Genomic DNA, 16,737 nt, shown 5'->3' with positions numbered 1-16,737 from the left:
CACACACAGTTAATATTTGTTTTTAACCACTTTATTTAAAAATAAATATTAACTTTGTACTGTTGGAACAATATTTTTAATAACCCACTATAAAAAAAGATGGTTTTGCTGAATTATAACATCTGGATTGTAGCAAAGGATCGCTTATAACAAAACAAAATTTAGCGTTTAATCTACTACGATGGATCGTTTTGGCAAATATATACTTCTCTCCTATTTCTGTTCACCAACTGGTCTCTTCTTGGTTGCATATGTTGCTTTATCACCACAGCCACGCTAAATAGCCCTGGCACCCTAGAACTCTCCTGAACACAGTTTCTATTTTTTGCCGTTCACTTGTAATATTTTATTTGCCGTTTCTTTATGGCTGCTAATACATCTAATGGGCTTTTTTATCACAAGCCTTTGGAACACTGAGTATACCATTAACACACTAGATGGATGATCTCTCTGTGGGGAAAATAGTGTTATATGAAATCCAGTACAAAAACAGCCTTGTAGACTAAAACAGAAAACGATATCAGGATAAGTGACGAAATCATTAACACAGAAAAACTGAGGGAGAAAATATAAGAAGTCCAGCCAATGATGAGGCCATTAGAGACAAAACATAATTTTTATTTCTAATAGTTGGCGAAGGAAACTGGTCATGTATTTCTGAAAGGAATCATTCAAGTAAATAATCACCATATTGAAATCGGAGAAACCACAGAGAACCTAAAATTTAAAATGGGTATTTGAGCCTCTATTGTCTTAAATGTGTGTCCAGTGTCTTATCCACTGTTGCACCTCAATCAGGAGGAAGGAAAGTAGAAACTAATATCAATATGTGAGAAATATCACAAACTTAAGGAAGGTAGTGAATTATAGATAAAAAGAAAATCAGGTAGAGAAGATATGAGGGTTATGTTCACAAGAGTATGAAAGATATCTTTCTAAGAACTGAAGGAGATGAAGAGCAAGTTGCAAAGGCATAGACAAAAGGAAGGCGTGAACAATTAAAAATAAGACAATCTGAAAATTACAGTTGTTACTAAAGCTCCACAGCTATTAAAACTAAACAATCTTCAATTTTAAAATAATGGAAATTCTGGGACTGATATAATAAATTAAGATGAGGAAAGGTAACCACTCACACAAACACAGTAGGTGATTAGATGTATGAAGTAAGGAAGGGGTGAGGATATAATGGAAAGCATGAACGATGGAGAGAGATGCAGCTCTCAGGAAAAGGGGGTTTAGGTGACAAATTGATACAAAGGATTCCTCTGGATAGCCCATAAACAGGTTGGCGTAGGACAATGAAATTTGGGTAATCATAACAGATCTACAGATTTTTCAGTAACTTTAGCCAGCAAATGACTAACTTTACATGCAAAGGAGAAGATGTCGTTGGCCAGAGGATTAGGAAGAAGTTGTTGGGTTTTGTACCTGGAGAACGCACAAAAGCCACGGGCATGATGGATGTTTGTGTCCTATTAGGCAGAATGCATAGGGATAGTTACGAAATCCAGTAATAATGGGAGAGTAAACATGAAGAGCTGGTGGAGGGTCTTGGATGCTAAAAGGAAGACTGCAGACAATTAGTCTGAGTCGGCGGTCTATAAAGGTAGAGGATTTTTCTGGGGAAGCATTGTAACCAGCCACGGTGGGGTGACCAGGAGGGACACCAGTGAATTTGGGTTTCTGGCATTTAGAGTACATGTAAAAGGTGGGAATGCAAAATAGTGTTAGCGGATGAAGGGAGGTGGATTCAGGGGACAATTTTAGGATGGACCTTTTCATTTTTTACCATGAAAATTGCAGAACAAAACGAAACAATAAAAATCCAGACCACCTATTAAGAACAGGTTTTTATTTAGTTTCTGACCTTGTGTCCTCCTTGCTTGAAGCGAGGGAGTAATGCCTTTAGCACCATAAATTTTCCAGAGCTGGTTACCAAATCATCAGTGACAACCATGCAGCCATTGGAAACTGGCATCCTAACAAGGTAGGGATGATTGGATATCTTGCGTAATTGCATCCCCATGTTGAGAGGTGTCAGTTCTACTGAGTACCCATACCTTTCAGCCAAAGTTCGGGAATTGCCCTCACTATCTGAACTGAAAAAAGCACCTCAAATTCAGAAAAGTAGTAAACTGTTTAGATTATAACATCAGCATGCAACAACCACAACATATGGCATCAAAAAATGACTGATCTAGAAAAGAGAGACTATACTAAGGTCCATTTGATGTGGAACACACTATTACGGTTGCTCCAAGACACTCCCTACTACAATAGTTAAAACATTCTTCTCCAAAGCATTCATACTGATGCAATGTCATTGACGCAGAAAATAAAAACTACAATAATTGTCTACAGTAAAGAACACAGAAAACATCAATGTGACTCATGATCATATTATAGGGAGAAAACCACAATGGAATGGTGTAAAATCCCTGATCTTTAATGTTACATTCCTCTGTGACTTACTTTTTGATTCAGCAGGTAATTTGCTTCTACATTTAATCTTCTGGCACATTCAAATCAAATGTGAAAGCCAGGTTTTTACCTTACTCTCAATAGTGATGGGCACACTAACATCTGTACTCGGTGCTGGACCACAATACGACTGACTCCCTCTGCACTGAACCTGAAGTACTGCAGGCCTGACACATGCACTGGAACCTGGACACTCCATATTTTTCTACAGTGATCATCCGACAAATTTTGCACTTGCCAATGAAGATAACCAGGCACCACTGGCCCTAGCTCAATTCTAGATGTTTTCTTGCCTGCCTTATTCAGACACCATGTGGTGGTGGGCTTTTGCTGCCATCTGTAGTGGAAACTTAAAGAGGCCAAATTGATATGCGGAGAGAGAGGGAGGGAGAGAGAGAGAGAGAGCTGCATACTATGAGTCAACACAGCCTTCCAAGTTGCTTCCATGTATGCAGTACTCAGTTCTATTGCACTCTGTTCAGACTACCTACAAGACATAATTTGTAGGTAGTGGTCATCTGATTGTGTTTTAGATTGCAGGCCTGGCAGCTTCCGTGCTAAATGACCCCTTTTGGTGTAAAGTGATGATGTGCGCAAGGCCTAAGCTTGGGATGCAAACCTTATACAAGCCACATCACCTTGTTCACGTATGGAGACACAGTATGCTCCACCAAACTGTACTGACTATGACAATTCAGGCTTACTTTTACCTCCGTTCCACATTACACAGTGATTTGATAGACAACTAAACAAACAATGCAAGTCATTACGGCCGTGAAAAACATTTTCCAAGCAGTTTATAATTACTGCATCTGTGTGTATACTTCACAAACCACCTTCCAACATGTGTGCAGTGAGGGCTACTTCAAGTACTGCTAACTTTTTCCCCATTTCTAGCTTCAATCGTCAGCGAAGAACAACTGTAAGTAACCCCTGGTATGAGTCCAAATCTGATTTTACGTTTGGTCATTTCACACGAGGTGTGTGTCAGGACATTGACTCTTTTTGGAACATAACACTTCTAGAAATTTAACAGAAAATCTCCATATGATGCACACCACCTCTCTTGTAACATATGCCAGTGCAGTGTAATGATCCTATTGTGCATACTACATGAGCTCTTAATGAAATGCATCATTCTCCCACTTTTCACGCTAGTCCTACCTGGCAAGGCTCACATACTGACGAGTAATTCTCAATAACCTTTTGAATGAAAGTTTGCCAGATACTTCCTTCATGAACACATTACATTTCCTTAAGATTCTTCCAACAAATCTCAGTCTAACATATCAGGCAGTAACTCAGATATTTAGCAGGTTTTACTGCTTCTAGTGATGGATCTCAAATACCATAATCAAACAATATTGTCTTCCCACGTATTTATAATCAATACCTTAAATTTCCGTATGTCGAGAGTTAACTGTCCGTCACAGCCCATGGTGTTGATTCTCCACAGGACTTCCTGCATATATCTATAATTTTCTCGCACTGGGACTTCTCTATACACTGGAGCATAACGAGTAAATCGTTTCATCGGCTGCCCATGTTATCCAGCAATTCATTTATATATATCGCAATCAGTAACAACACTGTAACAATCCCCTGTTGCACTCTTGAAATCGTTTTTACATCAAGGATTTCACTTGATTAAGACTACACATTTCATTCTACCTGCTAAGAGGTTCCGAGTCCAAGGCTGAACTTGGTCTATGTTCCGTAAAATTGTATCACAGATGACAGCACAGAAGCCTTTTGAAAAGTCAACTAACACAGCATTCATGTGGCCAATATTACCTATTATTATTATTATTATTATTATTATTACTGATGTCATGGACAAGAAGAGTGTCTAGAGTTTCACAAGACTGCTCTTTGTGGAATTCATGTTGATTCTAATATATGCAATTCTTGTTAAAAAAATATAATACACAATCACTAATGAGTTCCACAATTTTAGAACAGTTTGACACCAAGGATATTGGGGCATAATCATTTAAATCTGTTCAATGACACAAATGTACTAAAAAAAGGTATGTATAAAACAAGATGTATGTATATAACAGAAGCTGTCCGATTACTAACAAGCTGATTAAATGCACAAAACTTCTCAGGAGAATGAATGGCTCACCATGGTAGATATGCATAATATTTTAACAGCAAACACCGATGTCAAAATGGGGACCCACACTGACGTCAAAAGGGGCCAGAGCACTCGGATTTTACTTTTGCAGAAAACACCCACCACCCCTACTCACTGCAGTGATGGACCAAGTGTTCCCATACTAGAGGGGCATCCTGCGGACTTCGCTGAACTTGCTGTCACTTTGGCCAGCACCTTCAGATGACATGTCGTCCTCATTCAACCTTTGTATTATGCTATTCAAATTCTGGTTTTTAACTTTTGCTGTTCCTTAAGCAGATGTAGGGCAGGACCTTATGCTTCAATGAGGTTATACTTCGTGTTTTATTTAATGAATACTTCTGGAGTTTTAATTTCAATGTTATCTTTCACGACAGTCTCAAATGTTGGAGATTTAAGCCATTACAGTTGTTCCGTATGTTTTATTACCAACTAATGTGTTGGGAATACTACGTACTGAGATGGATATACCAATGACAAATTTTATCAGTTCTCTGTTAAAGGAATGGGTATACCAACTATCAAATTCACCAGTCTCTGACCTGTTCTGACACGGCAGTTCTGAGGAGGAGTCAGACAAGCCTGAGGTGGTTACTTTTTTTTTCTTTGCACTGATGCTACATCTGGCCGTACTGCCCACATTATAGAGATTCACACAATTCCACAATTCGCTCACACGCCAAAATTGGATTTCTTTTGGACAGTGTAATGGAAATTCTGAATCTCCACAAGTAGGGAGTTTTAAGCGTATCCCTCTTACACCTCTCCTGTAGTGAGTACGTGATTTGCTGCATGCTTCTGCTTTGTGATCTTTTTTGGGATCAGAGAACGACAAGGTCATGCTGACAAAATAAACTTTAACCCTACATGAATGTTTACATTCATTATCACATGTATAAAAATACATCTCGAGTATTACAGTGTAGCACAATGAAACTCGAAGTACCATATTTACCTGATTATAAGATGATGTTTTTACATTGTTTACTAGAGTATACAGGAGTCCTCTTTCACTTACAGCCGAAGCTTTGGATATTGAAGTCACATGCACATTTATTTTGAAGAATTCAAAATGGCAGGGCTAGGTTGTGTGAACAGCTTTTAATCAGCTTTAGAATATGATGTAACAAGATGGAAAATTAATCCAGAATGAAATGTCTAACAAATGAAATCCTTCATATTAAACTGAGTGTAATTTTTGTGAGGATAACAGCAGCAAGACCCGTCATGGTGATAATAGTATCAACACACATCAGATCATGGGATGAGTGGAAGTTCGAGAATCAGACAGAATTAAGATTGTAATCTTCTGTTTATGTATTACTTGCTGTTGTTACATATGACTCTCATCATAGAAGATATTGCAGTCTGTGTTCCACAGTTGCCCAAGCACGGCACTATGGAAGAGTTGGAGGGGAACAGTGATACAAACTTGGCTGACAATAGAGGAGTGCAGGGAGAGGATAGCAAGCGGATGGCAAATTATGTCGTGTTCCCAACCATAGGGATGCATACCGTGTACTTTGGCTCTTTAGGGACATCTGCCTCGTTTAAAACTGTAGTTTGCCTGAACCCACTTTTAGACTGAATTGAGTCGACTTCGAGATTGGACAAATACTCAACAATAGTATTCATTTCTGCAGGATACAGTAAAAGTCTAAACAGAAGCCACTGGCATACTTTTATGTTTCATGTTACAATGCTCACTGTGATGTATGATGGGAACAAAAGAGGGCGAGTCAGATGACACTGTAAAGTTTTCAGGTCAGTATAGAATCGAAATACAATATGTATTCTGATAAAAACAGCTGTGTTCTCAGGTCCCACAGTAATCTCAGATATTGCAACAAATTTGGAAGAAACAAACAAATATTTCTAGCAATGAAGATGCGAATTTCACAGCTGTGCCATTAGGATGATGACAAAGTTGTGATATCACAGACGGCAGGGTTAGTAAGCGAAAAATGTAGAATAGAAAATGGTCCGCAAATTAACGTAAACCATCAGTTTTTGTAAATTTCTCCTTTTCGCATTTGGCCTGTGTGTGCTTTGCTTTTCAGAAAAGCATTGTTGGCTTCAGCAATAACTTTGCATCAGTTCTTTAATTCTTTACATATTATTTTTATTTTTTAAAAATTATGTTCAAAAATAGTATTTTTTATTGTTGAAACGTGTCCTTTAATGTATGAACGGACATATAAATGAGCTATATACTTTTGGTGATCACCATAAATCAAATCTCGAGTACACTTGTGAACTGGACTTTGACTAAAGTATGCTGAAACCAAGTCTCTTTTAATTTCTGTGTATACACGAAATCGAATTTCACAATGCCTTTAAATGTAGCTACGTGATAAGCACTAAAGCAGAGAACACTACACAGAGTGATATCACTGTCTTCACAACAGTACCTTGACTCTCTTGTCTCCTTTTTCCCATCTACATCACAAACATGGCTGCACTCATCACAGGTTGTTGTCAGATGTTTCTTTGCAGTGGGCAGAATTATGTTGGCCAGTCAGTCACTCTAGGTTGGTGTTTGAAGGCAGACTATCTACTAATTCTGAACCAAGCTCTTCTATCTAAGAATGGAAACTATGTGATGGAGTAACAACAATATTAGGAAAAGATAGATTGCTACTCACCTTAAAGATGACCTGTTGAGCCACAGACAGGGCCAATGAAGAGACTGCTACACATGTAGCTATTGACCAAATCCTACTCCAGATTGCTATTCATGTGACAGTCACACTCCGGTCAAAGCCGCTGATGCTGGCGGCTGAGTGTGCCTGTCTGTGTGAATGTGTGCGTTTTCTTTGCTGAGAAAGGCTTTGGCCGATAGCTACATGTGTAATAGTCTTTTCGTTGTGCCTGTCTGGAACTCGACAGGTTGTATTTATGGTGAGTAGCCATCTATCCTACTCTTAATGTTGTTGGAACTCCTCTAGTTGGCATTTGGTAATAATGTTCTTGGTAATAGCAATACAGATCTCCAGAGAATTTTTCTTACCCCCTTGTTTTTTGAGCATGACATATGCATTCCATAAGAAAGTTTGATGAGGTGGAAAAAGATTTTCTTGTAATGCTTTTTTCCTCTTCTGCAAGGCTCAGAGTTTTAGTCGAGTGCTGATCTACCTCCTTCTACTATATCCATTGTGTCACTGTATGCCTCAACAGTTACTGTCTTCAACACTTCACCTCTTGTTTTTTTACAACTTTAGTTTCAGCTTTTTAAATTGTTATCACAACAAACATTTATTTTCTCCTTCCACTGAACTGTTTTCACTTTCCACTACCTGAAAAGCGTCCATTCCTCCCTTCTTTAGTTTTTTATGATGAAATGATCGAGGCTTGCCTCTTCTAGATAGTCAAACAGTTCCATACATTTCAATTTTCTGAGCAATAATTAAGTCATCGAATTAAAGAGCTTACTGACGTTGTAGACAGCAAGGCAATAACCATTATTCAGAAGCTGTTTTATCAATGTCATTGCAATCTGAGTTGACTGTGGCATATCATTAGGTATATTATCAAATTTGATTCCTTTTTCCCATGTATGTAATGAGACTGCACATACCCACTTTGGAACTAGCATAATATTAACACCTTTATACCAAACTTTACCCTTTGTGCTGCTAAGCACTGTATCCATCTAAGTTTCCCTTCATACAATGTCAATCCTCAGATCATTATACCTCTATGTGGCAGGCACATACTTTTGACCTCTTTGTTGAGGTGTACTTGCCAAATTTTACTTAGGCTGTGGATGGTTCATGGGATTGTACATGGAAGTGGGGAGGGACACACACACACACACACACACACACACACACACACACACACACACACACACACCTCATCACCTGTCGAAATACCTGTGCAGCAAAGCTTCAATTGCTTTACCCACTACATTTGGTAGTTGTACTGCTTCAAAGATTGTGATGAAGCACAACAGCTATAAAAATTTGCATTTCATCGCTGGTAGAGTCTTTCTAATAAGAAGTATGACGCGCTTTAGCATACTTATTTGCTTCTGTGATAACAAGGATTATCGAGTCATCGTGAGACCTGATCCATGTAACACACGGCGTTACCTACACAGTTGTTAACTAGACGAATTGCAAGGGTTACTGTGAATGGAATTCTTGGAGGAGCTTGCTTGAGTACAGTAGGTGCTTTTCTCTCTCACCATTGGTGAGCACTAATCAAACAGTCGTTTGATGAACTGTTGTCACTTTCATCGGTCTCCAATGAAGTAACATCACATTCTTTTTTATTTTCCGAGCCGCTAAGTTCAACACCAAACTCAGGATCATTATAGCCATCCATTTGTGGAAGTACTGCCTAACCAGCAACACAGTTAAGAGGCTCAAAGCATGCGTTTTGTTGTCAGCTATCTAGAGCTGCACACAATAACGGATACATTTAGTGGCAACCATCTAATTCAAAACATGGCACCCAGGCTACAAGTGCATGGCACCCAGGCAGTTCAGGACTATGTTCTCTAGTGGCTGAACACAACTATCAGCACTGGAATGGGTATTGGCCAGGTTTTACATTCACTAAGTTTGTCCTTCTAGTATTCAAGTATGCACGGGATTTTGAAAAATGAGGTAACTCGCAATTTACGTTAGGGGTTAAACTACTGGCGCTATTTGAGTACAAGACAAGCTTTATTCAAATGCTGTACAATAGTCTTTTTCTCACAAACCATAAAAAAATAAGAGGATTTTGATCAACTGAAGGTGTGGACTCAACTTTTTAAGACTATCATGAAAGAATATAGGGACCCTTGCTAACCATTCAAGCTGGTAGTTTGTGTGCAGGTACCTAGCCCACTGGTGTTAGTTTATACAGCCACCTGCTACAGGAATGCTGAGTTTTATTTACACTGCTCTATTGCAGGAACTACCTGCAAAATATTAATGAAATTATCAGTAACAGCATCAACAGAGCCTTGCTACAGCTAAAACATATATGATCACTGAACATGAACTATCAGTGCGGTATACACTGAAGTAATCTTTGAGACAGAGTCCTACATTAGAGGCATTTCTCTCAAGTTTCCAGCAGTTGTTTGAGCCACAGCCTAAAATTTGTATGTGCATTTTCTTTTGCCTGTTAAATGACTTGATAAATGATAATAGCAGTGTGCACATAAACATTTGGTAACATTCTAAATATTTTCAATTACCACTTCACACTTTTAGTTCTTATATTATTGTTGTTGTTGTTGTGGTCTTCAGTCCACAGACTGGTCTGATGCAGCGCTCCATGCTACTCTATCCGTTGCAATCTTCTTCATCTCCCAGTACCTACTGCAACGTACATCCTTCTGAATCTGCTTAGTGTATTCATTTCTTGGTCTCCCTTTATGAATTTTACCCTCCATGCTGCCCTCCAATACTAAATTGGTGATCCCTTGATGCCTCTGAACACGTCCTACCAATCAATCCTTTCTTCTAGTCAATGTGTGCCACAAATTTCTCTTCTCCCTAATTCTATTCAATACCTCCTCATTAGATATGTGATCTACCCATCTAATGTTCAGCATTCTTCTGTAGCACCACATTTCGAAAGCTTCTATTCTCTTCTTGTCCAAACTATTTATCATCCACGGTTCACTTCCATACATGGCCTCCTGCATTACCCCTATTTGATTTTGTATTTATAATGCTGTATTCACCTGACCAGAAGTCTTGTTCCTCCTGCCACCAAACTTCACTAATTCCCACTATATCTAACTTTCAGTTTTTAAATTTTCTAACCTACCTGCTCGATTAAGGGATCTGACATTCCACGCTCCGATCTGTAGAACGCCAGTTTTCTTTCTCCTGATAACGGTGTCCTCCTGAGTAGTCCCCGTCCGGAGATCTGAATGGGGGACTATTTTACCTCCGGAATATTTTACCCATGAGGACACCATCATCATTTAACCATACAGTAAAGCTGCATGCCCTCGGGAAAAATTACTGCTGTAGTTTCCCTTTGCTTTCAGCCGTTCGCAGTACCAGCACAGAAAGGCCGTTTTTGTTAGTGTTACAAGGCCAGATCAGTCAATCATCCAGACTGTTGCCCCTGCAACTACTGAAAAGACTGCTGCCCCTCTTCAGGAACCACACATTTGTCTTGCCTCTCAACAGATACCCCTCTGTTGTGGTTGCACCTACAGTAAGGCTATCTGTTTTGCTGAGGCACGCAAGCCTCCCCACCAACGTCAAGGTCCATGGTTCATGGGTTCTTATATTAGGACAGTTTATAGTTCTGAATTTATTTTTCAATTGTTCCACTTCCTGACAAATATCTTAACAGTGTGTCATAACAGAAATCCTTAAACTTAGCTGACACAGTAGTGTTGCACTTTGTCACTAGATGGCAGAACATGGCGAGTATGTGATTGGGTCACCATCAGTGCAGATGCTCATGGCCTGCGATTATTAACTTGGGTTCCTGACTTTAGGTGTTAGCTGCACCTGAGGGTACAACTAGGGAAAGGGATTGAATCCTGCCCTCCACCTGCTTCAAAAACAGTCAATGTTATGGCTAGAAATCTAAATAAAAACACCCAGTGTGAATAACTGTTTCTTCAGAAGTATTAAGAGGAAATTTGTGTGAGCATCTCACGCTTAAATTTTTGTGCATTGTACATTAAAAGATTCCACTGTAAAATCTTGCCTTCAGTTTCCAGTTGCAAACATAATTCAATGGATAATTAATAACATGCATTTTCAAAAACTAAATATCTATGCATATCACACATTAAATTGCCATAATTTAAACACACACAACATACATACATAATTTTACACAAAAATCAGAAGAAAATACTATTACGTTCAATTATACTCTCAGTTACACACATTTTTTCTGCAAGCAACTACTAAATAAAGTAAAATTGTGCTTAAAAGGTATGCTGCTACATTTGTCAACTATTCTGATTTCAACAACACATGCTCTCATGCACTGAGGGCAATTTCACTGTACTACTGAGTGCTGCAAAGGTGACCTAAGTACCTACACACACGCACACTCACCACATACCTGATTTTAGTTACATTAGTAGGAACATTACATAATGGAGCAGCAACAGAATTCAGAGGCTGTTTCACTGAAACTACGTATCCATCACAGCTGTCACTACATGCTGTCAGACCTTCCTCTACGAGATCTTCAGGTACAGGGTGCTGGGACATTTGTGATAATATACTATTTACAACATTGTCTGGATAACCTCTGAATTTATCATCAGCTTGATTATCATGTGTGTCTGTGGATTCTAAAATAGAACGGTAAAACAAGAGTTCGCGCATAAATATATTCTCCAAAGGCAAGTCTTCAAAGGACTGATCAGCAGGAAGAGGGATGGCTGACATCCTCCTGATTATGTCGACATACCACAGTTCTGGATAGCCTTTATATGGGTTCTCCTCATAGTCTTCTTTACGTTTCTTGCTTTGGGCCTCTGTTAATGCCGAATATCGGAGGAGCTCACGATGCAGCAGCACTTCACACGTTGAATTACGGCACTCATTAATCAACTTGTCCTCCATAGTTTTTGAAAGCACTCTTGGTTTCTCTGATATGCCTGGATCAGAATCATCATCTGAATTACTAGTATCTGAGTCATAAAATGGACGCTTGTTCAATGTGCACCTCCGCTTCTTTCGTGGGCCATACAAATCTTCTTCTTCCTCCTCTTCTTTCTGTAATAAATCAAGCAATACACGTACAAGTATTTGAAAAGAAAATCAGGGCTACATCTAAGACAGCATACACTGTACAGCAGACTATGTTAAATGTTTATCGCACTATTGCAGTTGATCTTAAACACACATATAGGGTAATTGTTCTGTCAGTGTGAGCAAAGAATACACCAACTAAGGAAAGATTCGACAACACACATGCTTTGGTTCAAAGGTAGTTTTTATTTCTCTATTGACACTTCCTGGTTAAACAAATTTAGAGCTGAATGCCAACTCCACAGAGAGGTAAGAATGGAGGCGAAGCAAATATGACTGAGATGTCTTCTTCACATTGTATCCACAAATCCTTTTCAGTCCATCAAAAAATTGAGAGTTCCAGAGTTGGTTTTAAGTGTAGCACCCAAAACCAAATGCAGAGAGAAAGAATATGACTGAAGTCTGTTCCCAGAAGCTACATATTCATTTGTGTTTTATGGCCTAATTTAAGTGACACCACCACTTGTCAAATAATTCAATTAACTTTTCAACTAGATGTATTCATTTTTGTGTATACTGAATACAGTGGAGCTCTTGGATAACACATTAATTATAAATCGGCCTAATTTCTCATTGAAACTTAGCCATATACGCAAACTTCACACATATGTAAGAAACTTGTCACAATCCTTGGTATGATGGCAATTGTGAATTGTGTAGTATGATGACCAGATTTCTGTGACAAAAGATGAAGCACAATTTGAAGCTTACATCGAGCAACTGAAAGTTAATGTTGGAATATCAACAACATTATGAAAAAGACAAGACTGCTACTTACCAAAAATATGACACATTGAGTTTCAAACAGGCATAATGAAAAGATTGTTATGTACTGAGCTTCCGGCGAAAACTTCCTTCAGAAAAGAAAAAGACACACACATTCACATAAGCAAGCCAGAATTCTGATGGGAGCAGCCGGAGATAACACTTGTGTGTTTGAGGTGCACTTGGGTGTGTATCTTTCTTTCCTGAAGATGTCCAAAGTTTACAGTTTTGCATTTTCCATTGATACCTGCACGAATATCAAGTTGTGAGCAATCTACATAACTACTTTATGATGTGTAAGCATGGTAAGAGAAAAAGGTAACTATTCAACATGTTTAGACAATATAGTGCAGCATTGAGTCGTCTGAACACAAACCATGCTTTTGAATGCCAAAGTTGAGCGTGCCAAGTTCAAAGTGCTGCTGAGCGCTCAGAAATGAAGCGACTTGTGCATGCAGTATGCATGCCTCAACATGGTATACATGATCACAGCTCTCTCCAGTGGCAGTTGCCTACTGTATCTGGCTCGCACATCACACTGTTTACGAAATGGACAGGCATTATATTGCTATTTTGGCTCTATTAAAAAACACATTTCCTCCTTTATCCATATGCTGGCCATGTTGTTCTGTCTGTAGTATACAAAAATAAAAAATTCAATATCCATGAATACATTACAAGCCAAAAACAAAAGTATCATGTCCAGTCAATAAGGACATTGGCTTGTGAGCGTTCCACTAAAAGCAGGATCTTTACATGTGAAAAACAAACCCTGAAACAAGGAAGTGCAAAATATCTTACTGAAAGTAGTGCAAGCTGTCTGGTAGATAAAGCCAACCGAACAAACTCACTCCTCAGAAAGACCGCACTTATATTTACATAACATCAAATATTATAGAATATAGTTCTATTAAAGTAATAAGGAAGTATCAGACCCCAATACAAAATGCGAGGAATAAGAAAAGAAATATTTGGGTCCATTGCGCAACGAACCAGCAATGCATTACCTGTTATCTTACAGTTCTGCACCTCTACTCATTATAATACGCCAATCATGAATGCACCTTATATCTCCAGAAAACTTACTTCTAGATATGTTATTAACTGACATTTAATTGTAACAGTGCATTTCTGATGGAATTTCAAAGTGCTGTTGCCTTGAAATGGCATGCTTTTATATTTTGCAAGTTACAAAAATTCTTTACCCATCAATATGATGTTTCCTTTCATTTTATTACAACAAATCAAACACTTAACAACAGGTTTTTAACAGATCCTCACTTTGTTAGTGCTTAGAAATGGTAGAAGCATATGGGCTTCAACTGAAAGTGCATATGGCATCTCGTAACTGTACTGAAGGAAGACGACATACTCATATGCATCGTTCTCCCATCTCATTGGCCTACATTCAAATGCACATTCAGAATATCTGACAGGCTAGATATTGCTCTGCACATTTGGACAGACTACCCCATGCACGGTCCGGGTGAAGATGGCTTAAGGACATGAAAACTCAATGTGTGTAAGAGAGGCACCATTAGAGAACAGCTGGACCCAGCCACCAATACCCTCCTTTTTTAATACTAAGAACACAATAGCCACCAGGAATCCAATTTCACAATACTGTAAACAGAAATATCACTAACTACATGGAAGGGTTCCACATTTCATCCTGTACAAAATCAGTCCCCCTACAACAACGTAAAAATTTGCCTGATATGACCTTGCTAGCAAGAAAAATTCAGGATGAAGGAATGTCTATAGTGTGAAGACACCTTGACTTTGTGTGTGTGTGTGTGTGTGTGTGTGTGTGTGTGTGTGTGTGTGTGAGAGAGAGAGAGAGAGAGAGAGAGAGAGAGAGAGAGAGAGAGAACCAGTGCCCTGCTCTACATGGATGAGAAAAAATAAAAAAAATAAAAAAAATTGGCCTTTGTCTTGTTTAGAAACTGTCTCAATATCTGTCTCATGCCGAAAAAGCTAAATTAGGGAACTGGATAGGAATCTGAAGCACCTTCCCCAGCATAAGAGCCTGCTGCCTTAACAATAACACAGTCTTTTTCAGTGTATAGGAAAATTGCTGTTTCACATCTATTTTAATTTCCAGGACGGTTTGCATTAGTTTTCAAAATGATGTTTACCTTAACTCCCTGTATCATTTTTTATACTGATCTCTCATTACTTTCTCTATCAATATACTTCCAACAGTTGTTTAATGTTAATTACAATTAAGTCTTCTGACACCAAAATACAGCTATTCTTTCCCTGATGAAATGTTGTAAGTGGCTCCTAAAGACCTATGTTAATTGGTAACCGAAACATGAACGTTGTAAAATTCTGGTGCCAATAACATAAACTTTGGCTCTATTACTGACAGCGCTATATTATGACAGTAATGCTTCTTTGATCTACTGGTAACATTTCAAATAAAATGATTAATTCCATGTTCATAGACATGCTCAAAGTAACAATATACAAAACAGGTTAGAATAAAAACACTTTCACTGTACATCAGCCAGTTTATTGCTAATTGAGCTCAACAGGTTTTACTTTCTGGAGACCAAGATTTGGAAGTGCAACACTAGCAATATTACAACAGAATGATCTGCCATAACAGTGTGAAGTGTGACAGACAAATTGCAGTTTTTTTTTTGCTATAATTTTTTCAGAGAATGATGGATTTACTACGAAGAAACTGATGTTAATTCATAAAACACACACACACGCACACACACACACACACACACACACACACACACACACACACACACAAGGTTCATTTCTCTCAGTTAATTTTATGAGTGATTATGATCTGCTATTTACTGTCCCAGTATTTTCTTTATTTTGTTGTTGTTGTATTTGTGATAGTCTGATGAAGTGCAATCTTCTTGGGCCTGAAAGTTTCAAAGGCTTTATGCTAAAGAGTAATAAAAGTATAAAACTGTACTGGGATAACACTGTACTTAGAGGTTAACAGAAAAATACCTTATTAAATTTCTTGATGATGGAACCATCTAACGTAGACTGGTACAAGTCTAACTGGGTTCTTGTAAGTGGCACATATATCACCATTTCCTTCTTTGGTGGCAGACCAAGCATGTTTCCAGATTTGACCCTTCGTAATATAAACGGTAGCAGTAACTGAAAAGGATTAAAATCACAATTCTTGTTACATACACTATACATGAAATATGTCACTCCAATTAGGGGAAAAAACATAATAGTATTAACTGACAAAAATATCCCACACATTTGCCCTGCAAATCTTTTAAGGCACTGGATATGTATTAACAAAGAAATGTGGAAGAAAAACAATTATGTTATGAAAACAGACTTGCACTTATCCAGTACATCTTTGTATTTGGGTTGCTACATTTAATTAACTCATTACTACAAAACTTCATCCAGGTAGCACATCTTTCTACTCAGTTTAAGCAAGGTCAATTTAACAACAGCCTTTATTACCTTCAAAAATACAAACTAACTGCACTAGATCATTATGTAAGAAAGGAGTGAGAAGCATCATCACAAATCCCTTCCTTCATTTCCGGTGTACTTTATCCATTCAGTGCCAGGCCGGGACTGGTATGGCTCTTCTAAAACTATGAGGAG

At 38.4% G+C, this 16,737-nt stretch overlaps 1 protein-coding gene across 2 annotated transcripts in view; it reads right to left on the bottom strand.

Moving 5' to 3' along the window:
• LOC124619351 (ATP-dependent DNA helicase DDM1-like) overlaps positions 1-16,737 on the bottom strand; it is a 137,730-nt gene that overhangs the window by 39,403 nt on the left and 81,590 nt on the right. Inside the window, exons 13-15 of one of the 2 annotated variants that reach the window (XM_047145671.1) lie at positions 16,111-16,266; positions 11,666-12,327; positions 1,871-2,102 (exon numbers count right to left, since the gene is read on the bottom strand). In XM_047145671.1, coding sequence (XP_047001627.1) covers positions 1,871-2,102; positions 11,666-12,327; positions 16,111-16,266 — 1,050 coding nt within the window. The remainder of the gene's footprint in view (positions 1-1,870; positions 2,103-11,665; positions 12,328-16,110; positions 16,267-16,737) is intronic. The other variant, XM_047145672.1, reaches the window with a different exon arrangement.

Source organism: Schistocerca americana, chromosome 6 (assembly GCF_021461395.2).
Source record: "Schistocerca americana isolate TAMUIC-IGC-003095 chromosome 6, iqSchAmer2.1, whole genome shotgun sequence".
NCBI classification, from domain to species: Eukaryota; Metazoa; Arthropoda; class Insecta; order Orthoptera; family Acrididae; genus Schistocerca; species Schistocerca americana.
This window is presented reverse-complemented; position numbering and strand designations above follow the sequence as displayed.